The sequence below is a fragment of the Muntiacus reevesi genome, chromosome 1 (assembly GCF_963930625.1).
Source record: "Muntiacus reevesi chromosome 1, mMunRee1.1, whole genome shotgun sequence".
Lineage (NCBI taxonomy): Eukaryota > Metazoa > Chordata > Mammalia > Artiodactyla > Cervidae > Muntiacus > Muntiacus reevesi.
In genome coordinates, this window is record NC_089249.1 from 85,410,442 (window position 1) to 85,438,219 (window position 27,778).

At 41.7% G+C, this 27,778-nt stretch overlaps 1 protein-coding gene across 15 annotated transcripts in view; it reads right to left on the bottom strand.

Annotated features, from left to right (window-relative positions):
* PDE4DIP (phosphodiesterase 4D interacting protein) overlaps window positions 1-27,778 on the bottom strand; it is a 241,574-nt gene that overhangs the window by 124,808 nt on the left and 88,988 nt on the right. For 13 of the 15 annotated variants that reach the window (XM_065905939.1, XM_065905948.1, XM_065905883.1 and 10 more), the window contains exon 4: window positions 27,034-27,144. In XM_065905939.1, coding sequence (XP_065762011.1) covers window positions 27,034-27,144 — 111 coding nt within the window. Of the gene's footprint in view, window positions 1-27,033; window positions 27,347-27,778 lie in introns of those variants that run through there. The other 2 variants (XM_065905894.1, XM_065905875.1) reach the window with 1 other exon arrangement.

Consider the following 27,778-nt stretch of genomic DNA (forward strand, 5'->3'; position numbering starts at 1 on the left):
CTCCAGGCATGAATACTGGAGTGGTTTTCCATGCCCTTCTCCAGGGGATCTTCATGACACAGGAATGAAACCTGCATCTCTTGTGTCTTGTGCTTTGGCAGGTGGGTTCTTTACCACTAGCGCCACCGGGGAGTTTCATTAGGTCCTGAGTTTTGACTGGGTTTGAGTCCTGGTTATCTAAGTTCAAATTTGAATCTGAGGTAAACGGTTTCATCTCCACCATTTAAATTTCCCTAAAGTATATCTCTGATTAGTTTACTGTCTTTACTCAGAAAGCTTTTCATGGTTTTTAATTGAATAACAATTAAATTTCACACAACTCAGCTTGTGAATGGAATCTACTCAAAACTGGACCTCAACTTAGCTATCTGGCTTTGTCTGCCGTCACACTCCACTAGCCCAGCTGGATTTCTCCCACACATCCGATGCTTTCCAACTGACATGTCACTGTTCTCCCTTCAGCTTCATCATTCAATGCCATGTCCCATGAGGCCTTACTTCACCTCCCCATTAAAAATCATTTCTTATGCCTCAAATTTTTCACACTTATCATTCTTTTTGTATTTCAATATTGACACACCATATAATGCTTTGTCTTTCTACCTGCCCTTTTAACACTTCTGAATTACAGATTCCCTTGGGATAGAGAAAAACGATGGTGTGGTGGAACCAGCCAGATGTGATGACAAGCATGTCATCTTAATGCCTTTCAGCTTTGTGATGCTGGAACATGGGTTTTAGGACAGCAGACCTCAAAAGGCAGAAATCCCTCTCTGCCACTTACTAATTGGTGACCTTTTTTGTTACTTAACCTCTTAGAACCTAATTTCATCATCAATAAAATGGGATTATAAACATTACCTTGAGGGGTCTAGTGAGGGGTAAATGAGATAACCCAAGTACCCAGCACAGTGCCTGATTCAAATAGCTAGAGGTTGTGACTAAGTGATGCCTTCAGTGTTTTGCAACTGCATGTGTAGTAAGCGCACTGGACGAGTGAGCTAAGCAATCAACCATCCAACCAAGCAACAGGAACAGATGCACATAGACAGAAGTAGGATGATAATATGTTTGTTGGAGAAAAAGGAGATTGGATAATGCTATCTGAGTGTGCTGTGTTGTGTTCGGTTATGTCTGACTATTTGCTACCCTATGAACTGTGACCCTCCAGGCTCCTTTGTCCATGGGATTTTCCAGGCAAGAATACTGGACTGGGTTGCCGTTTCTTCCTCCAGGGAATCCTTTCAACCCAGAGATCGAACCCATGTCTCCTGCATCTCCTTCACTGGCAGGTGAATTCTCTACCACTGAGCCATCAGGGAAGCATGTATCTCTTAGAGAATACTCACAGTTTAAAACAGAGAAGGACTTTGAAGGCTTCAAATAAACAGTGTTTTGTACACTTTTCTGTGTAAGTATTCAAAACACTTTTTATCTGAAGCCTTTAAAAGACCTCTGTTTTAAACTGTGAATATTCCCTAAGAGGTACATTATTAATCAATTGAAGATAAAAGGTTGCTAAAACTGAGGCATGAAATGGAAAAATAACTTGCCCCAGCTCAACTCAAGTCACTAGTGGAATTACCAAACACAGTTTAGAATTCTAGCCTCCTCTTCTACCTTTCATCCTCTCCCATAAAAGAAAAACATTCTATTTCTGTGCCTAGTCTACTCTAAGACTCAGAAGTACTAATTAAGATTTCCAGACCTTAAAATGGGCAGTTTAAAGAGAAAGGTGAGCGTGGACCAAGGATTAGATGGTATTAGGAAATGACCTTAAATTGGTCCAGCCACTATGGAGAACACTGTGGAGATTCCTTTAAAAGCTAAACACAGAGCTCTTGTGGGTTTCCCTAGTGGTTCAGTGGTAAAGAATCCTCCTGCCAATGCAGGAGACTTGAGTTCAACCCCTGGGTCAGGAAGATCCCCTGGAGAAGGAAAGGGCAACCCACTCCAGTATTCTTGCTTGGAAAATCCCATGGATAGAGGGGCATCAAAGGCTACAGTCCATGGGGTCACAAAGAGTCAGGCACAACTTAGTAAATAGCAATGACAAAAGAGCTGTTGCAGAGAAGAACCAATTCTGACTCCATGTTGGATTTGTTTCTTTGACTTTAACCTTTGCTTGTCATTGCTTTTGTTATTATAATACATAATTGCTTGCCTCAGGTAACCCTGCCCCTCTGACTGTTAAACTAGAGTGCCTTTGTTCAGCTCACAGGGAGATAATCTAACCCTGCCTACCTATGAATAGGCTTCCCTGGCAGTTCAGATGGTAAAGAATCTGCCTGCAGTTCAAAAGACCTGGGTTCAGTCCCTGGGTTGGGAAGACCCCTTAGAGAAGAAAATGGCTACCCGCTCCAGTATTCTTTGGACAGAGTATTCCCTGGGGTTGCAGAGAGTCAAACAGGTGGACACAGCTGGACAACTGACACTGTCACCTGTGAATGGTTGCAAGAAAGAGATTAACATGTTCCCTCCATAAGGCTGGCCACTCTAGGAGAGATCTGCAAGATAATGGTCTTTTTACTTTACTTCTTCAACTCTTCCCCATCTCTGTTCTATGAAAGAACCTGGCATCTAGACCCCGACGAGACGGTTATTTTGAGACATTAATTTGCCATCTTCTTGGTCACTCATATTTCTTGCCTCAACACCTCGTCTCCAATCTGTTGGCCTGTCGTGTAGTGAGCAGACGTCAATGTTCACTGCAGCACTATTTACAATAGCCAAGACATGGAAACAGCCTATATGTCCACTAACAGAAGAATGGATGAAGAAGATGCAATACCTATACACATGGAATATTACTCAGCCATTAAACAGAATGAAGTAATGTCATTTACAGCAACAAGGATGGACCTAGAGATTTTCATATTAAGCGAAGTTAAGTCAGACAAAGACAAATATATGTTATCACTTATACATGGAATCTAAAAAATGGTAGAAATGAACTTATTTACAAAACAGAAATAGACTCACAAACTTAAAAAACAAACTTATGATTACCAAAAGGGAAAGAAAGGTGGAGGGGAGGGATAAATTAGGAGGTTGGGATTAACATTTCCACCCTTCTATAAATAATAAATAAGGACCTACTGTATAGCACAGAGAACTCTACTCAATACTCTGTAATGACCTATATGGGAAAATAATCTGAAAAAGAACAGATATATGTATACGTATAACTAAATCCCTTTGCTGTATATCTGAAACTAAAACATTGTAAACCAACTATAGAAAAGAAGAAAGTGAAGTCGCTTAGTCATGTCCGACCCTTTGCAACCCCATGGACTGTAGCCCATCAGGCTCCTCCGTCCATGGGATTCTCCAGGCAAGAGTACTGGAGTGGGTTGCCATTTCCTTATCCAGGGGATCTTCCTGACCCAGGGATTGAACCCAGGTCTCCCGCATCGCAGGCAGACACTTTAACCTCTGAGCCACCAGGGAAGGAACCAACTATACTCCAATGCAAAATTTAAAAACTAAAGACTACTATTACATTAAAAAAGAAATTGTTATGATTAAAAACAAAGCCTTTATTGGTTAGAGGTACATTCTGACGTCTTTCCAGATGCAGTTCTGTGATGTCTGACAGTTGCTATGAGGAACTGAGAGGACAGAGTCAATAGGATGTTGGTAACTGTTGAAGCTGGTGACAGGTACATGGGTCCCCATACCCTTGATAGGTACATGGCAGCACTGTTCATTTTATCATCATCTGCTTTTGAAAATTTTCCTAATGAAAAATCAGAAAGGGCATTGTCATCATGAAAAGGTAGATGTCCATATTCTTTATTACTTTTACCTCTGGAATTCTCTAAACTGTGGTCAGAGATAGCAAAGAACACCTGGCTTCCTATACCTGTAGCAGCATCTTCCAGCCACCAGACTTATACAAAACAGTGGCGCTGCGTCTATTTCCCAATATTGAGGGATAAAGAAAATACACCTGCCTCTTAAACCTGGGGGACTCAGAATATAACTTGGTCACAGGGAGAAAAGATCTACCGAAATAAATGAGAAGCAAGATTCTTCCGAGAGGAACCTGCAATTTCTTTAACTGGGCAGAACGAACTAATAAAAGCACAGTTCTCTCACTTGCCGCCTACCCTCCTACCAGACTCCTTCAACTGTCACCCTGCCTCACACTCTCTCCTTCTCCCTCCCCCTCACCCCACTCACCTCACCCAGCGGGAACATACCCTTCTGGTCTGACACAGTGATGTCATCGGTCATTATCCAGTGGCTATCTTTTCTGAAAACCAGAGTTCTGAGTGATAACAGTTTATGGCAAGAGTTTCCAAGACTCCGCTGACCTTTAGTGGGGCCACCTTCTTCACCTCTAAACCAACGGTGTCTGCTGATTGAGAAGTCAATCATACAAGTGCCCTTGGACACCACCAAGGCTTTGTCTGAGCTGCTCTTAGCCTGTGATGTCTTCTTTCTTCTTTCTAAAACTATTCTTAATTACACGCATGCTTGTGCATGTGCAATTGCTCTGTTTAAACATCCCCACCCTACCCCCTCCAGGAAACTTTGCCCAAACCCCCAGTCAGAACTTAACAACTCATTTCTCTTCACTCTCACTGAACTTTATTTATCACTAAAACAACTATAATTTTGTATCCATACTGAGACTCTTCTGAAGGTGAAAAGAAGTGCTGTCACAAATATACCAGGACAACCAGCAAAATCAGGACTGTTCTGAGTAAACCAGGACTCGGTCATCTGACACCTATCTCTAGCACAGCACTCACCTCACTCTGTTTTGGTTAGGTATTTAAAATGTCTGGTTCCCTGTCTAGATTTTAATATCTGGAGAAGTACTTTGCCATCAGTGCATGTGAGCGTGCATGCTAAGTCACCTCAGTCGTGTCTGACTCTGTCCGACCCCACGGACTGCAGCCTGCCAGGCTCCTCTATCCATGGGATTCTCTAGGCAAGAATACTGGAGTGGGTTGCCCTGCCCTCCTCCAGGGGATCTTCCCAACCCGGGGCTCAAACCCACATCTCTTTTGTCTCCTGCATTGGCAGGTGGGTTCTTTACTACTAGTGCCACCTGGGAAGCCCTCAGTAGCTCTCAGTATATGTTTACGGAATAAACCCTTCATCATCTGTCTTAAATTGCTAACTTACATGTTTGTTATGGTGTTTATCCTCACGTGTGTATGTGTGTTTGTGTGTGTGTGTGTGGTGTGCGTATCAACTAATCTTCAAGCACTTTGGGGGAAGGGATATGTCTTGTATTTCATAGTTTGCTTAGTTAGGGGAAGAGCAAGAATTCAAAAAAAGAAACAGAAAGTTTGACAGCATACCAGCATACATTCATTGACAACATCAGCAAGTAAGCTATGTATCAGAGATTAATGCTTGCAAGAAACAAAGTGCTTTTCGGTGTGATAAGAAGTGAATTAGGATCACTGAACGAAAGAAATGAGTATTCCATCAGTAGGAAACAAGCCAGGGAGAAGCAGCCTTCCATAGAAAAGTCTTTATTTGGAACAAAAGTAAATATGGCCAGCTCTTACTCTAAATCAATTCTGTAAACTACAGGAATTCAAAAAAAAAAAAATAGGAATTCAAAAATTACAGTAGTTTAATAGGAGGAAGAGTCTCAAACTCTTGAGAGCAGATCCTCTTATAATTTGGTTATTAACCCAAATGGAAAAGTAACTCTGGTGGATGGGTTTTATTTTAAAATACTTTCTTCTCTTTTTAGAATGATATCCCTTCTAGGAAAAATGAGTTTCAGAAATATTTTTTGTTCCCAGTGTATTTCTTTTTCAGACTTCTCTGATCCCCCTGGGGCAAAGCATTAGCTCTATAACACAGGATGAAGTACTGAGTGTTTTCATAAGGGGTTCTTCAGTCTGTCTCCAACAAGGGGCAAAGGGTTGGTTCCTACATAATCCCTAGAGACATTTTAGTAGCTTCCAAGTGAGTTGTTTTGTAGATGAAATTTCTTTTCACTCACCTAATTTTAAAACAAAAATAGAACCTTAGAAGGTCTAAGTATTTGGCTCTTTCATTAACTGTGTGACCTTAGACTAGTCACCTCCAGGGCTTTATACTTTTATCCAGTCAATTAATTTGAATCAGAGCCTCTCCCTCTTGCCCATAAGAATTATAATATCACCTGCTTTGCTCATCTTCTCTGTTGATGTGAGACGTTTAGCCGGAAAGTGTTCAAATGCAAATCATGGAAGTCCTCAGACCCTCTCAGATGGAGGAAAGACCTTATTCAGATATTCAATCCCTGCCTTTCTACAGATTCCAGGTTCACTGTCATTCACGAGTGCAGTTAAGCCTCACATTAGATACATAGGCTATCCCAGCGTATGACAAGAAGAGATCACTGCCAGGGAAAAGACAGTAGGGTGGTGTGTCCCCAGCCTCAGTAATCAGAAGACTACAAGGTCAGGCACTCTCCTGCCAGAGACTGCTTTAGTGTTCAGTCCCCCAAAGAAATGGGGAAAAAAAAAAAAAAAAAACAAGTGGAAAGTTTCAGTTTATACAATACAAAATACAAGGACCTACATCCAGATGGCAGAACTCTTTCAGGTCACTCTTTCAAGCCCAACCCACATCAGTCCATTGTAGAGGCCTGAAAACGATCCCAATCCCTCCCCAGCCCAATTTACTTTGATGAGACAGACACAGACACCCACCTGTGAGTAAGCACTGAGGCTGTGGATGAGTTCTACGTGGCCAGGTTATTTGGACAGACACAGGCAGAGTGCACGTGTGTGTGTGTGTGTGTGTGCATGCATGTGAGAGAGACAGAAGGGGTGCTGCCTGGACAGAAGACAGACAGCTAATTTGTGAGATGGTAACATTAGTTTATTCACTTCTTTAAAATCAAAAATTTACTGAGCATCTCCTTTGGATATGTAAGGCACTCTAATAAGTACTAAAAAGAGGAAGGCAGACACAATCAGTCCTCAGGGAATTTACAGCCTATGGGGCAATTAAACAGACAATTATAGTAGAATGTGATAAACAAAAGAGACCCAGAATCAAATAGATGTATGGAAACACACACAGGTGGCAGATATAAATAGCAGCAGACACATAAATCAATGCAAATCCATCCTATAACTTCTAGCTTTAGCCTCCAAAGAAACGTCCCTAGACTTAACTCAAGATGTGTCATACCTTGAGTTGCCCTTCTTCCCAGTTCCCCAGTTCTAATCTTTTAGGGAGGAGGAATATAAACCTGATACTACTGAGCTGCCAAGGGAAAATAAAGAATCGTATACTTAGTGCAGTGGTTTGCTGAAGAGTACATACTTTCGAACTAAGTCGGCCTGGGTTCAAATACTTACTCTCTCACATTCCACTAGGTTGACTTATACGAAAGTGCAGATATTCAACCTTTTTTTTTTTTTTTAACAATTTCACATAGTTCCACAGAGTTCATCCTCTATATTCTAAGCAAATTATTTAACCTAAGCTGTAGTTTCTTCAGGTTCTTATAATCACCAACTTTCAGGGATACAGTGAAAATTAAATGAAAATATGTAAATAAAAATACTTCATATAATAGGTGATCAATAAATATTAGTTTCCCCAAAGGTAGTAAGATGTATGAATCATAAGGAGATTTCTGGTCAGTCCTGCATTTAGAAACTAAAGAAAGAAAGATTAAAATTAGGTTAAATGATAAAATGATAGATTAAAATTTTGGATTTTGATATGGGGGAGGTTGTGTATTGGGAGAGGGGCAGGGGACATATGAGAATTCTCTGTGCCTTCTGGTCAGTTTTGCTGTGAACCTAAAACTGCCCTAAAAAAATAAAATTAATCTTAAAATATGGGGAAAGATATGAGGTGTCCTGGGCATGCTTTATTTAGACACTGAGCTCAGAGGTCCCAATATACACACTGCCTTGGTGTTCACAGTGATCTCCAACTTAAAACTCTTCTCAGTCCCTCTGTTAAAATCTTGGTTGAGTCCCAGAAGCCTCTGTTGATCTGGCCCAACTGAGCTAGCAAGTGAGAAAACATCTATAAAAATACCAGTGATCTCAGTGAGTCTCCCCCGGTCCCCAGCACATTCCTTAGCAGGACGAACCTCTCCCTTTTGACCGGAGCCTCTCTGTTCACAAATAGGACTGGCTGGGCCTAATTTAGAAAAGTGCAGGCCTCTCATGAAAGTCAGGGGTGAGGCTGGAGCCCCTGCAATCCCAGGACACCTTGTGTGGAGACAGGAACCCGACCCCACAGAAGGTGCTGAAAGGGGTGCTCAGAATGACTAGTTTCCATCAGCTGTTTAGAAACTGGAGTTCAGAGGAGTCATCCTGTGCTTTAATTTCCCTTTGGGCAGCAGGTATAGAAGTGGGATAAGTGAAAATTTACTTTGAAGTTATAAAGCATAAAAAATATATTAATTTTTCTGCAGATAAATTGGGGTACAAACTTAGGCATCCTAAATATTTTAATTTTCTCTGTGGCACCTAATATGATTTGACATTTATCCCAAAATTCAGCTCTCAGTTCTAGATTGACACTTGCTTTGATCTACTTTCCAAAAAAACAATGCCCCTCATTGGTGTTCTGCGAAATCCAGGACAGTTTTTCTTACACTGAAACTTACACTCCAAAATGGGATCTAAGTTCTAACACCTGGCAGTCACTGCTCCCTTGGAAGCCTAGCTGTCTTCTGAAGTCCTAGTATCAGGCAACTCCTCCAAAGTTATATCTGTGCCTGAGACCAGAAAGAAATTTAGACTGAAGATGTTAAGCTGTGTCATCCATGATGGCAATTATTGAACACTTAAGGTGTGCCTACTCTAAAATGAGATGTGCCATAAAGATTTAAAAGACTTAATACACAGTGGATTGCAAAGACTAACTGCAACAAAAGAATACAAAATCTTAATAATTTTTAATGTTGATTTCATGTTGAAATGATATTTTGAATATATTCTTAACATTGACTTTTAATGTGGCCACTAGAAATTTTTAAATAATATCTGTGGCTCATATTAAATTTGTTGGACAGTGCTGCTCTATAAAATGTTAGGAAAAAAAGAGGCACTAGTTTTTTTTTTGTTTTTTTTTTTTTTTATTGGCTTTGTGCAGCTCACAAAGCCTCCAAAAATTTGACGTGTTACAGCTCGTGACTTAGCACAAACTTACCTGAGGCACTAGTTTTAAGTACATTAAATGAGGACATGTCCTGGCTGGCATGGATGACCACAATTCATCCCATGGTCTAACAGTACCTATTAGAATTAGAATTTTTTCGGCTTATGGTATTCATCAATCAGGGCTTTCCAGGTGGCTCAGTGGTAAAGAATACACCTGCCAATGCAGGAATTGTGGATTCAGTTCCTGGGTCAGGAAGATCCCCTGAAGGATGAAATGGCAACCCACTTCAGTATTCTTGCCTGGAAAAACCCCATGGACAGAGGAGCTGGGCAGGTTATGGTTTATGGGGGTCACAAAAGAGTCGAAAATGACTTAGCAACTAAACAACAACAACAACATGATATTCACCAATCAACAAAGTACAGAAGTGACTCTAACTAATTATAAATGGACCAAAATTATTTAGAGGGTGGTAACAGGCACCACACTAAAGAACTGAGATCACAGTACTACTCAAATTATGCTCAGACACTAAACTGCCAGTGTCGGGGGGTAGGTACTCCCTCTATCTTCTCACCACTTTATCCCCATTACTAGCATGATGCCCACACACAGAAGTGCCCAAACATGGAAGATAATTATATGTTTATCAAATGAATGGGTACTGTTAAAAATAAAAACATAACTCAGTCTTCAAACAATTCTCACTGGAAAGAATTTTCTCTGAACTGTTTCTTTTCTCCATTTGTTTGCTTCCTACTTCTACTAGCCCTTCTCCTGGAGAGACTTCTGAGTTCCAGGAAGAGTTGGAGATTCACCCAGAGTACTGCAACACCAATCTGTGGGCTCTCTGGTGGAGGAGACAGCCAAGGATGGAAAGGAGGTCTCCTCTTTCATCTATGCAGATGAGCCTCTTTTGCCGCTTCCAGGATGTTTGCAATCCATCAACACAAACTTTCTGAGTTTCGATTATGGGCTCAACAATGTTGAAGAGAATGTTGAAGGCAATAGAGTAAGTTGGAGATCAATCCAACCCATGAAGTGTTTATAATCTAGAAGGAGAGATAAAAAGTGCACACACAGAAAGATAATTGCCAGCCAGGGGTTAAACATATGTGCCAAATAATGTATCTAAACTCCATTGTCTAAGAGTGCAAAGAGTAAAAGATGATTTCAGGCAGTGGTGATGAGAAAAGGTCCATCTGGGGAAGTGGAATCTAAGTTGAACTCTGACCTGAGTAGGCTTTGAATAAGCAGAGAAAAAGGATACAGGTATTCCAGGTGTGAACAAGGATGTATCAGCAGGAATTGACTGAATCACTCTAGGAATGAGTCTTAAAATTCATAGTGAGAGAATAAAGCTTGCTTCCTACTTCACTGAGAATACTGAAGTTACTAGAAGAAAACCCTTGACAGTCTCCTACCACCATATCTATCCATCTACCAGTGTCTGTTCTCACAAACTTTCTGCTTGTAGCCACAGGTCAACTAGCCAAGCTCCTGTCTAAAGCCAAACTTTCCACTTAAGCATTAGGTCCCATTCTCTCTACTTCTCAAAAACAATATCCAGAAAGTCCTCTCCATCAATATTTTACTTTGTACAGGAAAATTCTATTGGTATACAACATGCTATTATTATTCATCTATCTTTTAAAAAGTCTTCTATGGACTCTTTACCCTTGTCACTCTTCATTTCTTTGCTTTCCTTTGCAACAAAATTCAACACAATCAGTCATACCCATTGATTCCAATTCCTCTCCTCTCATTTTTTTGTTAAACTGACTGAAGTCAGGCTTTTGCCTCCACCACTCTATGGAAACATTCATGTTGCAAAATCCAAAGATCAATACTTAGTCATCATGCACTTAAGCAAAGAGCAGCATTTCCAAAGGTTGATCCCTCTCTCTTCCATTGTATGTTCTCTTTACCTGGCTTCTGGGATCTACACTCTGTGGATTTTCTTCCCACTTCACCAGTTACATATTCTCCATCTCCTCTGCTGATTCTTCCTGCTTTCCTCAAAGTATCAACATAATCCGGGGCTTAGTCTTTGATCCTTTTATCTTCTGCATTGGTAGATCTAGCTCCCTTAGCAATCTGTACAGTGTTAAAAAGGCGTAAACTACTGACACAAATAACATGGATGAACATCAAAATCATTATGTTAAGTGAAAGAAGCCCAACTCTAGACTCTATATGATTCTACTCATACAAAATTCTAGAATAGATAAAAACTAAGCTATAGACAGAAAGCAGATCAATGGTTTTCAGCAGTCCGAGATGTAAAAGGACTGGCAGCAGTGGGACACATGGCAACTTTAGAGGGGGATGGAAATGTTTCAGTTGTGGGGTAATTGTTACATGGGTGTATATATTTGTTAAAATTCAACCTGTACACTTTATTAAGTTGATTTAAACAAGAATATGAAAGGAAAACAGAACTGATAAAGGAAATGGCCATGCAAATAACCAAGTACAAAGGGTGAGTAAGGAGCTCAGCACCAGGACCACAGATAAGGTGGATTCACTGCCTCAGATCAGCCTTAAGGGCTGTAAATGCTTTAACAGTAAAACACAGGCATAAATCTTCCTCCATTGGTCATTTTCATGTTTATTGACTCCCCTTCCCATCTTATATCTGTAAAACAAAGTCAGAAAAAGGTACGGGAGGATCATGTGGTAGACAGACTCTAACAGGGCTCCCCAATATCCCTGCCTTCATGTTCATATTTTTGTGTAATCCCAACCCCCTGAGGCTTGGCAGGGTGTGTATCTTGCTTTCCGCCAATAGCATACGGCAAAGGTGACTGACTTCCTCTAGAGCTTCTCCTTGCTGACTTGATGAAGTAAGCAAACATGTGGGGAAAGTCCACATGGCAAGGACCAATACAAGGCTTCAAAGAACTGTGGGCAGCTCTAGCCAAGATCCAGCAAGAAGTCTGAGCCTTTAGTCCTACAAGGAAATAAATTCTGCCAACAACTCAAGTGAGCTCAGAGGCAGATTCTTCCCTAGTCAAGCCTCCAGATGAGAATTCAGACTGGCCGATTCTTTGGTTGTAGCCTAGTGAAGCCCTAAGCAGGAAAGTTGGCTAAACTGTGCATGAGGACTTCCCTGGTGGTCCAGTGGCTAAGACTCCATGTTTCCAATGCAGGGGGCCCTAGTCCCATCCCTGGTCAAGGAACAAGATCCTGCATGCCACTACAACTAAGACCCAGTGCAGCCAAATAAATATTTAAAAAAAAAAAAAAAAGCTGTGCCTGAACTACTGACTCATGTAAACTGTGAGATAATAAATATGTAAATGTTTTAAAAATCACTTTCTAAATGTGTCCTCTCCTGACCACACTTTAATGCTGTAACCTGCCCTCTACTCTTATACTTTTTAACCTCCTTATTCTACTTTTATCCCACCATGAGAAATTCTCACTTTCCAGCATTCTATATATGTTATTTAATATTTATTATTTATTGTCTTTTTCCTCACAGTAGAATATAAATTCCACGAGGGCAGAAATGCTCATCTGTTTTGTTCATTTGTATGTAAAAAAAAATATATATATATATATACATATATATACATGCAAACTGTATATATTAATATAAATATATTCCAATCACCTCCCATGGCACCTGGAACATAGCAGGTGTTCCTAAATATTTTCAAATGAATGACTAATGCTTAGATTTCAACTAGGACCAAGTATTTTTATTCTTGCAGAGACAGAGCATAGCTAATCACTGTCACACACCGAGGCTTCTAAAATTTACTATTAGTTGACCTGTGAGTCTGATCTTCTCCAAATTAAAAATCCCAATTCCACTTTGCCCTTTTATCATAAGCCTCATTTTTTAATTTTTAAGTTTGACTATTGCCCATTTCCTCTGAATTTCTGGAGGCCTACACCTGGCAGCTCACGTCTGACAGGGCAGTATACAGGGTTGAGGACAGCTGGGTTTCTGTTATGTTCCACATGGCAGTTTGTCCCTTGGACGGCAAGGAGATCCAGCCAGTCCATCCTAAAGGAGATCAGTCCTGGGCGTTCACTGGAAGGACTGATGCTGAAGTTGAAGCTCCAGTACGTTGGCCACCTCATGTGAAGCGTTGACTCATTGGGAAAGACCCTGATGCTGGGATTGGGGAGGGATTGGGGGCAGGAGGAGAAGGGGATGACAGAGGATGAGATGGCTGGATGGCATCTCTGACTCGATGGACATGAGTTTGAGTAAACTCTGGGAGTTGGTGATGGACAGGGAGGCCTGGCATGCTGCAGTTCATGGGGTCACAAAGAGTCGGACACGACTGAGCGACTGAACTGAGCTGAACAAGTAAAATAAGGTCAATGCCACCTTTTAGGGCAGATACATCAATGAGACAATGCCACCACTTCCTGCCACAATCTTGGTGAAAAGCACCATGAAAATGGATATCATTTCACTAGAGATCTTTCTTTTCTCTTTAGTCAGACCTTAATACAATGTAGAGTTATTCACACACACAAAAAAATCATTTGCATTTGAATGAGTAACTAACTTTAGATTCTAAAGGATGTGCCAAGACCTTGCTTATTAACTGAATTTAGGCCATGCAGCTGCTAGGATATCATGTATACTCCCCTGAGGTTATTAATGGCAAATTTGGTTCTGTGAAAATGGAACAAGACACTAACTTCATAGGGATATTATGCAGTTGGGATTAAATATACGTAAAGTGCATAGCATAGTGCCTGATACATAGTAAATACTAAATGGACTCCCTCCTCCATAGGGTTTAAAGCAAAGCATTTAGCATTTATTTTCCATGTGTATGCAGGTAGACGTAAGAGATTTGAGTTGGATCCCTGGTTGGGAGGATCCCCTGGAGGAGGGCATAGCAACCCACACCAGTATTCTTGCCTGGAGGATCCCCATGGACAGAGGAGCCTGGCAGGCTATAATCCATGGGGTCACAAAGAGTCGGACATGACTGAACCACTGAGCACAGCCTATCAAGACCCTGAGACACTGGTGACATACTTGGACACCTTGAAGAAGTAGGGAGAATAGAAGAGGATCGAGAGAAGAGAGAATAAGGAAGTAAGCCCTAAGTGTCAAAGGATGGTAGAGGAAGCATGAGGTGGTGTCCTGTTTCTAACTGATCACCACCTTCCACCTGCAGCAGATCAGGCAAGCCCCCAAGTGGCCCTTACAAACCAAGCTTTCCATAGCTTAAGGAACCTCTCTTCTCTCACCCCCAGCTTTGGAGAGACTGACAGGGACCAGTACTACTATTCTGACTCCGAGTTCTCTGAGTCTTCAAATGGTTTGGCAGCAACCTGGGTTTCTCCATAATCCCACAGCCTGGAAGGGATAGGAGAGAAAAACAAGACTTCAATGGAGACTGCTCCCTGCCTCTAAGGGATCTCCTCCTCCAAGCCCCGGAGGTCCAGCGCCATTGTTTGATTTCAGTGCCAGGAAGACTCGGATCCAGCTCTGGACTCTGCTGCTCCTGACTGTAAAACAGAGTGATGAAAAAAAAAGAAAAAAAAAACAGGGTGATGGCAACACATCATGACATCAATTGAGTTGTGCTGGGTGGGAAGGACAAGGTTTATGTTTGTATGGAGCTTGACTGGAAAGAATCTGGACAGAGGAGTCTGATGGAGTATCTCTCGGAGTGGCAAGTCACCTATGTGGCCTCAGGAAGAAGCTCTGAAATCTATCAAAGAAAAGTGACCTGGAAGGACTAGCCTACTTCTGGCATTCAGACAGTGCCCAGAACCTCTTTTGGCAGCTCCAGATTATGGTCGTCATGCTGACAGCCTCGCTCCACCCACCCCAGGGCCTCAGAGGAGGGCTTCCTCCTCAAGCCCCCATGTGGCTAAGGCTCTGTGTACAGAAAGAAGTGGCTTCCTGCCCTGCATGCCAGTGGGACCTTATGGGAGGGTGAGAGATGAAAAGCTGGCATGACAAGGCAGCTGGTGCCTTTCATTCACTCCCAACCTCTTGGAGCCAAGTTTCCAAATAACAGGGATGATAACTGCCCAGTGCCGCCCAAAGTCTTTTCTGAAGTTGCCTGGCGAAGAGCCACCTGACTATTACTTAGCTCTCTACAGAACAGCATGTACCAAGCCAGATTGCTGTCTTTCAGTATGTGGGTGGATTAGCTGCTACTTAACATGATAGGGTGGGCCCCTTTCCAGTTTGCACCAGCCCCCCTGCTCAGTACCTTCTCCATGTACAACAGTGCCTCATTTCTCTGGGAGGTTGAATTTGCTTAGATGAGATGGCAGGGGCCAGAGGAGGAAGCATAACACACTGCCTCCTGCCATCAAAGTTCCCAATGGCTTTTGGAAACATATAATAATGAAACGCCTACAGAAGGGGTATGTAGGCTGAATAACTAAATATTTTCTTTTGATAGCAGGCACAGGATACAGAATCAATTGCCAGTGAAGAACTCTTGCTTCTGCTATATATACTCTATTTTAGGCCAGTAATACAGAAGGAAAGAAAGTCTAATCTTCTGCTAAGCATATAGATTCCTTGAGCTTTTGCTGAAGGCCAAGAAAGTCATTGCAAGTGCCTGAACAGGAAGCAAGGCCTCCTGGATTCTAGGTTCAACCCATGGTTAAGTTGCTGTATGATCTTAGGCAAGTTACTTTACCATTCTGGGCCTCGGCCTCATTACATTTAAAATAAAAGGTTTATTCATTTGGGAAAGCTGCTGTTGTTGTCCAGTTTTGCTAAGTCATGTCCAGCTCTTTGCAACCCCGTGACTAGAACATGCCAGGCTTCCTTGTCCATAGTATCTCCTGGAGTTTGTTCAAACTCAAGTCCACTGAGTCAGTGACGCCACCCAACCATCTCATCCTGTGTCACCCCCTTCTCCTCCTGACCTCAAAGTAAATATAGTATATAGGAACTCTATATTTTTGCAACTAGTCTGTATATCTAAAGTTATTTTAAAATAAAAAGCCTTCCTAAAATGTGAAGGGAGTTATCTTCAGGATCTTTTATAACTCTAAACTATGATTCTATGTTCTTATTTATCTCTCTTCAAGTGAAAGTAATTTTCCAGCTTTCCAAATATATACCAGAGCAGAATTTTCAGATCCACTCACAACCACAGACAAGATGTTAAGTAGCCCAAGCGCAAACCTATTTTCTGCTTTTAACACATTCTATACACTGGGCAAAAACTGAATTCTCCAAAAGCACTTTAAAAACATTCCATCCATATCCTCTTTGTCCTTGCAAACAAATTCACCCAGTTGAGAAAAGCTGTTTCTGGCAGTCCATGCTTACTGAGTCTCAATTTTTCCCTAGCAACTGGGCTAATTATAACTGCAGCTACCTGGTAACAGCACTAGGTTTTCCTGACATTGGCTGGCAGTCTTAAAGCCATCTCAGTTCTGTTGGCACCTCACTTCCCAAGTCAGCATCAGGGGGACTGAGAGAAGGGAAGTGGCTATCTTAGCTAGGGCGAGAGTATCCAAAGAGGCTGCTCAAAATCACAGAACTTCAGAGCTGGGAGAGACGTCAGTGTCAATCCCAGTCTGGCCCACACATTTTATACATAAAGAACCAGGGACCCTCAAAGCCAGAAACCTGGCTGTCTTCTTGGTTCCTTTCCCTCCACCCTCATCCTTCATCAAGTGCTACAGATATTTTACCTCCCAAACATTTTGCAGACCAGCTCCCTCCCCTCCATTCCTACTGCTATGGCCTTCATTTAGGCCCATACCATCTCTTGGTTGGCCTCTCTGTTCTCCTGACTTCCTGCCTTATCATCCTTGAATCCATCTTCCCCTCCCACCAGAAGGATCTGGCATGTTTCCTGCTTAAGTATGGAGTCCTGCCCCAAGGCCACAGGTGTGAGGCCTTGTATCAAGGCCACAGAACCGGAGCCCAGAACCAACGTCACCTCCGAAACTGACTGAGCCCTTTGTAACTGTTGCCAGAAGCCCCAGTAATCAGCAGGCTTCCTGACCCCAAATTAGGCAAAAATGCCCACTCCAGTAGTCATCCAGGAGTGCCCTAACCAATCACCTAATGCCAAGCTTCCCGCAGGAATTTTGTCCAGAGGCTACAAAAACTGCCTACTAACCCATGAAAAGCATCGACTATCCCTGATCTGTCAGGAGGATGGCCCGCTGTGATTGCAGTGCCCACATTATCTCTGCTCTTTGTTCTTAATAAACTTACTCCCTTCTGAAATGTTCTGCCTCTGGAAATTCTTTTCCAACCCACTTTCAAACTGTCTCAACTTTAAGGCCCATAAATGACTTCCTACCTGTCCTCCTCAGGATGAAGTCTACAGTCTTTAAAGCAGCACAAAGGATTATGTCCAGCATACCCTTCAGCCTCATTCTATGCTGAGAACTCAAATTTAGCAACAAAAGACCACTTCAAATTCTTCGTACACACACTCTATGTGGTTTCTTGTCTCTAAGCTTTTGCTTCTTTCCTTTTACCACCTCCTCTCTCCCACTGACTAACCAACGCTTACTCTCCTTTGGTGACAAAGCTCAGGGGTCCTCAAAGAATCTTTTGCAGATTTTCATACATTGACATGAATCAGCCGTGGATTTACATGTGTTCCCCATCCCAATCCCCCCTCCCACCTCCCTTTCCCCCCACCGCCCCACGCCCGATCCCTCTGGGTCTTCCCAGTGCACCAGGCCCGAGCACTTGTCTCATGCATCCAAGTAGATTTTCCTTCTGTCTATTCTATTCAGTTGGGTTAGAGAGGCCTCATTTGAGTTCTTTATACTCATACGCTCTCTATCACTGCCTCCTATCAGACTCTGTTATCACTTGTGTCTTATGCATGTTTGAAGCCCCAACTTCTAGCACAGTACTTGGAATATAGTAGGCACCAAAATAAAGTTTATTAATGCATGAATGGATGAATTCAAAGCTCCCCATTATCTGTCTCCTGCTTACCTTTCCAGCCTCATCTTACCACCACAAGTTCTACTCATATTGAAAGAGCTGACGTGTGCTAAGCATGCAATGCTTTTTCATGCTTCCGGAGTGTGAGTTGCTCAGTCATGTCTGACTCTTTGCAACTCTGCCAGTCTATAGCCCACCAGGCTCTCCCGAGTATGGGATTTTCCAGGCAAGAATCCTGGAGTGGGTTGCCATTTCCTTCTCCAGGGGATCTTTCCCAACCCAGGGATCAAATCCAGGTCTCCCAAATTGCGGGCAGACTCTTTACTGTCTGAGCCACCAGAGAATCCCCTTTTCAACCTTCTATGCCCTTATAAATACTGTTTCTTCTGCCTGAAATGCTTTATCCCATTCCTTGCTCTATTATTTCTTACAATTCAATGCAAACTTCACATGCTTGGCAAGGACTTTCCGGGAGACTTTAATTGTCATCTTTAGTATTATAGAACAATTGGTACATACCTCTATGGTAGCCCTTATTATAGCATTTTTATGCATTTATTGATAACTTTCTCCACCAGCACTTAGCACTGTAGCACTGGCATATAGTAGTCAGTAGATGGTTGAATGACCAAACAAATGTGTACAGACATGAGTCAATGAATGGCTAAGGTGATGATGAAAACAAAGTAAACATTTGAGATAGGAATTTAGAATTTTTCTGCCTATTTTTTCAACTATATCATGCTACTTTTATCAGTGTGTAAACATGAATATACATAACTAACAGAAAAAAGAAGTGACTTCATGATAAGTTCATGTAGAAGCATAAATTATACAGACATAGTTAAGAAGCTAGTTGAAAGTGGTTTAAAATTAAATGAGGCTCCAGAATTTAGTTTTAGATTTGTTTCCTAGTGATTTAAAGAATAAGTCTTAAATATTCAAAGGAAAAAAAATTATCTTCCCAATAGGTAAGTATTATGACATCTAATTAAGAGCTCTTAAAAATGAGAAGAGCTGTGTTATGCAAAAACAGGGGGGGAAGTTATTTTTGTTAGGGATTTCACAAAATTTTAAAGTAATTGTGACAGCTATGGGAGAGTTGCTTTTAAAAAAATTACTGGTAAAATATACTTAATATAAAACTTGCCATTTTAACCATTTTTCAGCATACAGTTCTGTGGCATTAAATACATTAATATTGTATAACTAACCATCTCCAGAACTTTTCCTCCAATTGAGTTTATATCCATTAAACAATAAATCCCCAATTCCCTACCTCCCCACAGCCCCTGGCAACTACCGTTCTCTTGTCTCTATGAGTCTGACTGCTCTAGGTACTACACATAAGTAAAATCATATATTTATCCCTTTATGACTAGTTTATTTTACTTGGTATAACATCCTTTAAGTTCATCATATGTCAGAGCTTCCTTCCTTGGCTAGGCAATATTCCATGGTATGTATATACCACATTTTGTTTATCCATTTATCTGTCAATGGATATTTAGCTTGCTTTTACCTTTTGGCTAATGTGAAAGATGCTGCTATGAATGTGGATGTACAAAGATCAGTTCAAGTCCCTACTTTCACTTATTTTGGGTATATACCTAGAATTGGAATTGCTGCGTCATATAATAATTCTATGTCCAATTTTTTGAAAAACTGTCACACAGTTTTCCACAGTAGTGACACCATTTTCCATTCCCAACCAGCTATACACAGGGTTCCCACTTTTTCCACATCCTGACCAACATGTGCTATTTTCTGTCTCTGTTTTGTTTTTATCAAAGCCATTTTAATGGGTGTGAAGTTTAAAAAATTCTAACCAAAAACACAAATACTGGTTACAACTATTTAATGAATGAAGTCTCCCTACTTTCTTCCTACGTCTATTCCCCAAAAGAAGAGGAAATCACAAGCAAGGGTTTAAGAACCTCAGAAAGCAGAGTGAGGAGTCAGCACACACAGACTGTGTTCATACCAGACTTTTACAGAAATGCTTAAAATTAGTTTGGCCAAAGTAGCCCTTATTTCTCTCTCTTTATTCACCTTTCCCACTTCCTTACTATACATATTTCTTAAAGTTCACATAAGTAAAACATAGGGGGTAAAAACTTAGCAGCTGACTAAACAAGGTATCCAACTATAAAAAGAAGACAGAGTCAGCTCTGTTAAATATAAGAAAACCACTCACTCTGCAACAGCAGCTGCAACAGTCACTTTAGACAGTAATCCGAGAAGGAATACACTCTCCAGGTATGCAGGGTAGCAATATATAATGCTTTACAGTTTTCAAACATCTAACACATTAAAAACTCCACATATAGGGAGGAGGGTAGGACAGGAATTCATACCTCCCTCTTAGGAAACTAAGGTTCAATGAAGTTAAGGACCAGGCCAAGGAGATGTAGTAGGAGAAAGATGGAGTCAGAATTCAAGTATTCTGAGTCTAAAACTTCTGTCCCTACATTTTTTATATCCCTCAAAGATACCTGTCTTCTTGTAATTGCCTTCCATTGGTTCAAATCAAGGTTCCTAAATTACACGGCCTGATGGAGCTTCTTGGGACTTCAGTGAACTTTTGGGGGCCTAGCATAGTAAGTCTGCACATACACTGTTACTCATCACATTTCCCAAAACCTAAAGACATCATGTTAGGATCAAAGAAAATTAGTCATTGAGCCAAAAAGAAATCCAATAAAAAGAGTAAATCTTGAAATTCTCATATAAGGAAAAAAATTGTCACTATGTGGGCTGACTGACAGGAGATCAAACCAATCAATCCTAAAGGAAATCAACCCTGAATAGTCATTGAAAGGATTGTTGCTGAAGCTGAAGCCCCAATAGTTTGGCCACCTGGTGCAAAGAGCCAACTCACTGGAAAAGACCCTGATGCGGGGAAAGATTGAGGGCAGGAGGCGAAGGGGTGACAGAGGATGAGATGGTTGGATGGCACCACTGACTCAATGGACATGAGTTTGAGCAAACTCTGGGAGATAGGGAAGGACAGGGAAGCCCAGTGTACTATAGTCCATGGGGTCACAAAGAGTTGGAAATGACTGAGGACTGAACAGTAACAACAAATGTGGGGTGATGGATGTGAACTAGACTTACTATGGTGATCATCTCATGATATATATGTGTGTGTATATATATTGGATTGTTATGTTGTACACCTAAAAATAATGCAATATGTTAATTATATCTCTGTTAAAAAGAAACACAGGTCTTAAAAAATACACTAAATAAGCTGAATTTAGAACCAGACCAAGCTACAAAGTATGAAACAAAGATGATAAAAAAATTTTTAATTATAACCAATCATAGTCATAATAATAGTTTCTGTGAAAGCAAAGGACTTTGTATTACGACTAAATAAAATATTTTATTAAAAAACTTAACAAACTCAGCCTTTCTTATTTACCGTTTTTTTTTTTTTTTAAGAAACATTCATATTTGAGGGTACCTGTAACTTTGCTGCTATAAAGACACTTGGATACACCATGGAATATTACTCAGCCATTAAAAAGAATTCATTTGAATCAGTTCTAATGAGATGGATGAAACTAGAGCCCATTATACAGAGTGAAGTAAGCCAGAAAGATAAAGAACATTACAGCATACTAACACATGTATATGGAATTTAGAAAGATGGTAACGATAACCCCATATGCAAAACAGAAAAAGAGACACAGAAGTACAGAACAGACTTTTGAACTCTGTGGGAGAAGGTGAGGGTGGGATGTTTCGAAAGAACAGCATGTATATTATCTATGGTGAAACAGATCACCAGCCCAGGTGGGATGCATGAGACAAGTGCTTGGGCTTGGTGCACTGGGAGGACCCAGAGGGATCGGGTGGAGAGGGAGGTGGGAGGGGGGATCGGAATGGGGAATAAGTGTAACTCTATGACTGATTCATGTCAATGTATGACAAAAGCCACTGAAATGCTGTGAAGTTATTAGCCTCCAACTAATAAAAAAAAAATTTTTTAATAAAATAAAATGAGTCAATACTTAAAAAAAAAAAAGACACTTGGATTACATTATGTTATTTATACATGGGCAAACTAAAATGAAGAATTGAGACAAACGGTCCCAAGTCCACTACTGAGGATGAAGAAACTGATTCGGAATAAAAAATCGTCCAAATTGAACATGTTCAGTAATTGGACTGACCTGGATAATTTGGCCATCTCTCAGTTTGTCACCGCAGCGGCAAAAATTATATGACGGCTTACTACCATGTGATAGGCACTGTGCTGATTACAACTAATAGGCTCATATGATCCTCCTTCAGACCCTTTAAGATAGAAATTATTACAACACCCACTTCAGCAAAGATAAATTCTGGTACCAGGTAACCAGTGGTAGAACCAAGATTTCATCTCAAGTCTGTCTTGTTCCTAACTCTTAGCAACTGCACCCAGTGACAGCAGAATAGCAGGGGTGATAAAAATTTGGTAGGCAAGTAAAGTTAGTGGGCCATTTTAAAAACCTAGCTGCAGAAATAAGCTATATAAACATCAAAGTATTCTCAGGAAAAATATCCAGTCTCAAAAGAAGAGAAACCACGGCTCAAAGAAGTCAGGCAGTTTAAAGGGCACAAAACAAGAGAACATAACTCTTTCAACTCCTATCCTAAAGGCCAAAACCACTTTAACTTCCAACATCAATTATGTCATATTCAACACAGACTCTATTTGGTCCAGGATGATAACATTCAATTTCTCCTGTTGCTTAAGCAACAGGATCTGACCTTGTCAGATTTTAAATTCCATTCTTAGAATGGAACCTTAAGTCTTTTTAAAAACGACCTTGAATAATAATAAATTCAAACAAGCTTAACAAGTAAGTAGTCATCATGTGGCAAAACACAGCGGATGGTGGTTTTAGTGTGCTGTTTGGGGATTGGGTGTTTACCACACAGCAGTGGATTTCATAAATTCCAGGGTTGGGCATATTTCTAGCGGTGGTACACTTGGCTATCATGAGAAGATGCAGGATTAGATAATCAACAACAACGAGGAAGTTCGCCAAGTTGCCGCCCAGAAATTACTTACCAGAGCAGCTGCAGTTCAGAAATGCTAACAAGCCAGTCTCCCTGGGAGTGGGCCATGCTCAGCTGTAGACCACTTTCAGTTTTCTGACTTGACTTTGCTCCAGAATCAGGAGCTCTGTGTACTGCAATGATCTCTCCCTTCTGTGCTTTAGAGATGGTCTACCCCACACTCTGAACCTACAATTAATATACGCTACCAAGAGGGGGCGGTGGCACCTAATCATGTAGGTGCATGCCCCCGTTGTTCTGTGCTGAGGGTACACAGCCTCCACCTGTGTGTCTAGTCATTTACAAAAGTTGAAGCTTAAAGGTAGTTTAACTTAAACACTCAACAAACAGTAGCCAGTCTCACAGAACCAATGCTTATGTATAATTTAATACTATTTTATTTCTTAATTCTCTGAACAGCTTGAAAGAGAGAAACCCTTAACTCCTTTTACATTTACTTGCTTTGAAGTTGATACCTTTAGGTTTTTATAATAACTCACTCTTACAACTTCTCTTAAAATTAAACAGCCTTGTAGCTTCCTTTACAGTTAAGAATTGTGAATATCTACTTTAGTCTCTCCCTCAATTAGCTACATAAAGGAGGACTTGCCACTTGGAAAGAGAAAGACAGAACCCTCTCTCTAGTCCTTTTCTCTGAAAGTTTCTCACATTTCCATTCCCTATAGTCACCATGGTGAAATGCTTGCTTGTCTCTAAGACAGTATTTTTTACTCTTCAGTACAACTAACTCAACAAAAGTTTGCCATAGTAAAATATATGTAAAATGATAAAATAATTCCTATTCACAAGAGAATTTTCTTTCTTGTTTCACAAATACTAGTTTTCTTTAAGAGAACCATGCATACAACACCCAAGTTAATGCAGACTTAGTTGAGTATGATTTAATGCTTTTACTGTATTTAAAGAAGAGTCCTTTCAGCATTAAAGAAAAATCAAGCTAAGTTTAGCCACAGAACAGGGCTCTAAATTCTTATCTGAACTACCTGACTTACCATGTGACGCATCACATATCACTCTCCTTGTCTCTGCCAGCATGGCTGCTAATTCATGTGTCCCCTAACCTTGTGGGGACACAAAGGGACTAACACAGTTAAATGTGAAACATATGCATGGGAATATCTGAGGGTGAAATTAAAAGAACCAAACTGCTTCATTTTTAAATATCATAATAACTATTACTACTAGTAGGCATACAACTACTGCCCTCTCATATATGTATAATGTGATGAAGTTTATAAAGTGCTTTGATATGTCTTCTTATTTAATCATTATGGTGGCTATGTATTCATACTCTCAACAGATAATCTTCAGTGCCGATGGTGCTGTGCATTACTCTTAATGCCAGTTCTGCAGGAACTGGAAGAGGCTCAGAAAGGCTAAGTGACTCACCCAGGTCTCTGGTTGCTCAGGGTTCCTGATTTCTGGTTTTCTAATCCTTTATCCTTCTGTCAAAGTGGAACTGCCCTGAATTCTATCAATCCCTCATCACTTCAAAGTGTGATAAACTAATTTCAACTATGACATTAATGATTGATAAAGGTTTCATATGTTCTGCTTCCCAAATAAGGGCATGTTAACCTAAGCTGTTGGTGCTTCCCAAATCATCACAGCAAAATGGGATGACTGATCTGACAAGTTAATGGAATAAAGGTATGATGAGAAGTGAAAGGAGGGAGTACAGAATACTCAAGTAGACAGTAGCTATAATGCCTACTGGGCTTCCCTGGTGGCTCAGAGATTAAAGCCTACTAGTAGTAATAGTTATTATGACATTTAAAAATGGAGCAGTTTGGTCCTTTTAATCTCAACCTCAGATATTCCCATGCAAGTGTTTCACATTCAACTGTGTCTGTCCCTTTGTGACCCCACATGGTTTAAGATTCCCCAAACTATATGAGGCCAGTAGCTGCCTGATTACTCTGCTTTTATGACCAAAAAGAGATATGGCCATTTTTACCACCTGAGTGGGACTCATGCCATTGTGTACAAGCATGTTAAGTTGCTTCAGTCGTGTCCAGTTCTTTGTGACCCTATGGATTGTAGTCCACCAGGCTCCTCTGTCCATGGGATTCTCCAGGCAAGAATACTGAAGTGGGTTGCCATGCCCTCTTCCAGGGGATCTTCCCCATCCAGGGATCAAACCCACGTCTCTTACATTTCCTTAATTGGCAGGCAGATTCTTTACCACTAGCACCACCTGGGAAGCCTCATGGCAACACTAGAGTCTAACAAAAGGGTTGTCACCTCTGCATGTGACAACAATCTCTTACCCCCAGACCATGCTCCTGTGCAGCTTCTATAATCATTTTTTTGTTGTTGTTGTTGCACCACATGGTTTGTGGGATATTAGTTCCCCAACCAGGGATGGGACCCTCGCCTCCTGCATCGGAAGCACAGAGTCCTAACCATTGGACCACCCAACGAGTCCCTATAATTGTCATAATCACACTTCTCCAGGAGAGCAATGGTGTCCTCTCACACGGACCCAAAGTTTCCCTGAAGACTGTCTCCTTAGCCACTGCAGAGCAGAGGGTGAGACTAAATGAGATGAAATGACTCAAGCAGTCACTTGATTCAAGCTAAAAAAAATCCTCTCTCTCAAATTATCTAAAAAAATTGTCCCTTCCTTCTGCCTTTCTTTAAAGACAGTTAGTAGGAAAATTTTCCTTTCTCTGCACAGTGAGCAAATTTATTCACTATTCCTACTCCAAGGCAAATACTGTCACTCATGCTCCCCTTCTTCCTCTTTCTGTTACCAACCCTCACTTGGCAATATCCTCCTCAACCACTGGCAGTTCCACTGAGGCACACTCATGAAAGTGAAAGTCGCTTAGTTGTGTCCGATTTTTTTCGACCCTACGGATTATATAGTCCATGGATTTCTCCAGGCCAGAATACTGGAGTGGGGTAGCCTTTCCCTTCTACAGAGGGTCTTCCTAACTCAGGTCTCCTGCACTGAGGGCGGATTCTTTACCAGCTGAGCCACTAGGGAAGCCCACCTCACTGTATACCCACATAAAAGATGAAAGATGAGTCAGATCAATTTCAGGAAAATTCAGGTTAAAACATAGAAATCCAGGAAAGACAGAAAATAGGGCTAAATGCCTCAGATTTAGTTGCTCATAATAGTTGAATTTACCAAAGAGTGGTTTGGGTCTCATCGACACCAGTTATTCCTCTGATCCAGAGCATTATCTAGCAGCCTGTAATGCATCCCAACCTTCTTCTCAACAGGACAGGGCACACACAGATAATGATAATATTCACCCATCAATTAAGATGGCCCTCCCTTCCAGGGAAGCTGCCATTCCTTCTCCCACCCCACCCAAGGCCAACAGGCTGTTCATTCCATCAATACCCTTTCTTCATTCTAAGGTGAACTATTCTGAAAGATGAAAATGCCTAACATTCTGTTCTAGAAGCTCATCTGAATAATCATCTTCCAAAACAAATCATGGATTTCTCAAGGAAGAGAAATATCCTCCATCCCTGCCCTTTCCTCCATGGCATCATTTCCTGCCCCCACGTGCCAGACAGAACTAGAGGGCTCCCTGCTCTAAGCAGAGCATGGGACTTAAAAACTACCAGCTTCAGTCTCCTCCAGGGGGTGTTTAACAATGCTGATTTCTAAGTTCCCCCTCGCTTACTAAATCAGAATCCCTGGAGTGAGTCAGGAATGTAGCTACACTTATAAAGCAGCTCCCAAGGTGATTGCTCTCCACAGTTCCACACCAGACTGTGGGAGCCTCTGATTTAATCCCACTCCCTATTTTTACAGAGTAGGAGAGTAGGAAGTAAAAGGGGCGAAATGGGCTTGTCCAAGGTCACGCGGTGTGAAGGTGACCAGAGCCGGCCGGAACCGCCTCCGTCGCTACTTCGCACAGCACGAGGAGGAACATAGGAACAACTCAGCATCTTGAGGTGTCCTCACTGGCCACCCCCCCGCCTCGCCGCCACCCCAGCGGAGTGGCAGCCCCCCCAGCACTCACCCGCTTGTAGATGTCCTCCCGGCTGGCCTCATACTTCTGCTGCATGCGCTCCTCCAGGAAGTAGATGCGCAGCTTGAGGCTGAAGTTCTCCTTCTTCAGGTCATTGAGGTGCTGGGACAGAGTGCGATATCCATTAGACATGGTGGGCAACCCATGGGGAGGAGCACGTGCCCGGTCGCCCCCCTCAGCCCAGGAACGTGGTGCAGCTGCACCGCGGCATGAAGCGAGCCGGCGGCCACACTGCGAGGCTACGGCGACATGGCCCTGGCGGCTGGCTGCCTCCCGCGCTTGGGCCTGGGCTCGCTGCTCTGGGTGCTGGAGCGCGCCCGCTTTCCTTTTTTACCTCGGGAGATATTTGCGGAATCCCTGACAGAGGAACATGCTGCGTGAACTCAAACACAAGTGGTGTAACCTGACTCCTAGCTAGGACTCGGCTCTCAACTCTTGCAGAGTCTCCCAGGCCCAAATTAAGCAGTTAACAGTTTCTCCTAAAAGAGAGGGGGGCTGACCCCCCAGAAGCTCCCAGGAAATGGGGAAGGGGAGTAATTCAAGGTGATGGTGGGATTGCAAGTATACAAAATGGCCCACAGAATGGTGACCACATATGGAATATCCCCTTCCTATCAGGTGCAAATCTTCAAGAAGGACTCATCAGAGGGGTTTCTAATTTCCTTTGATATCCAGAAGCTCACCTCTAATCAGTTCCTTCCCAGGTTTTCTCCCTGGACCTTTCAAGCCCTGAGGC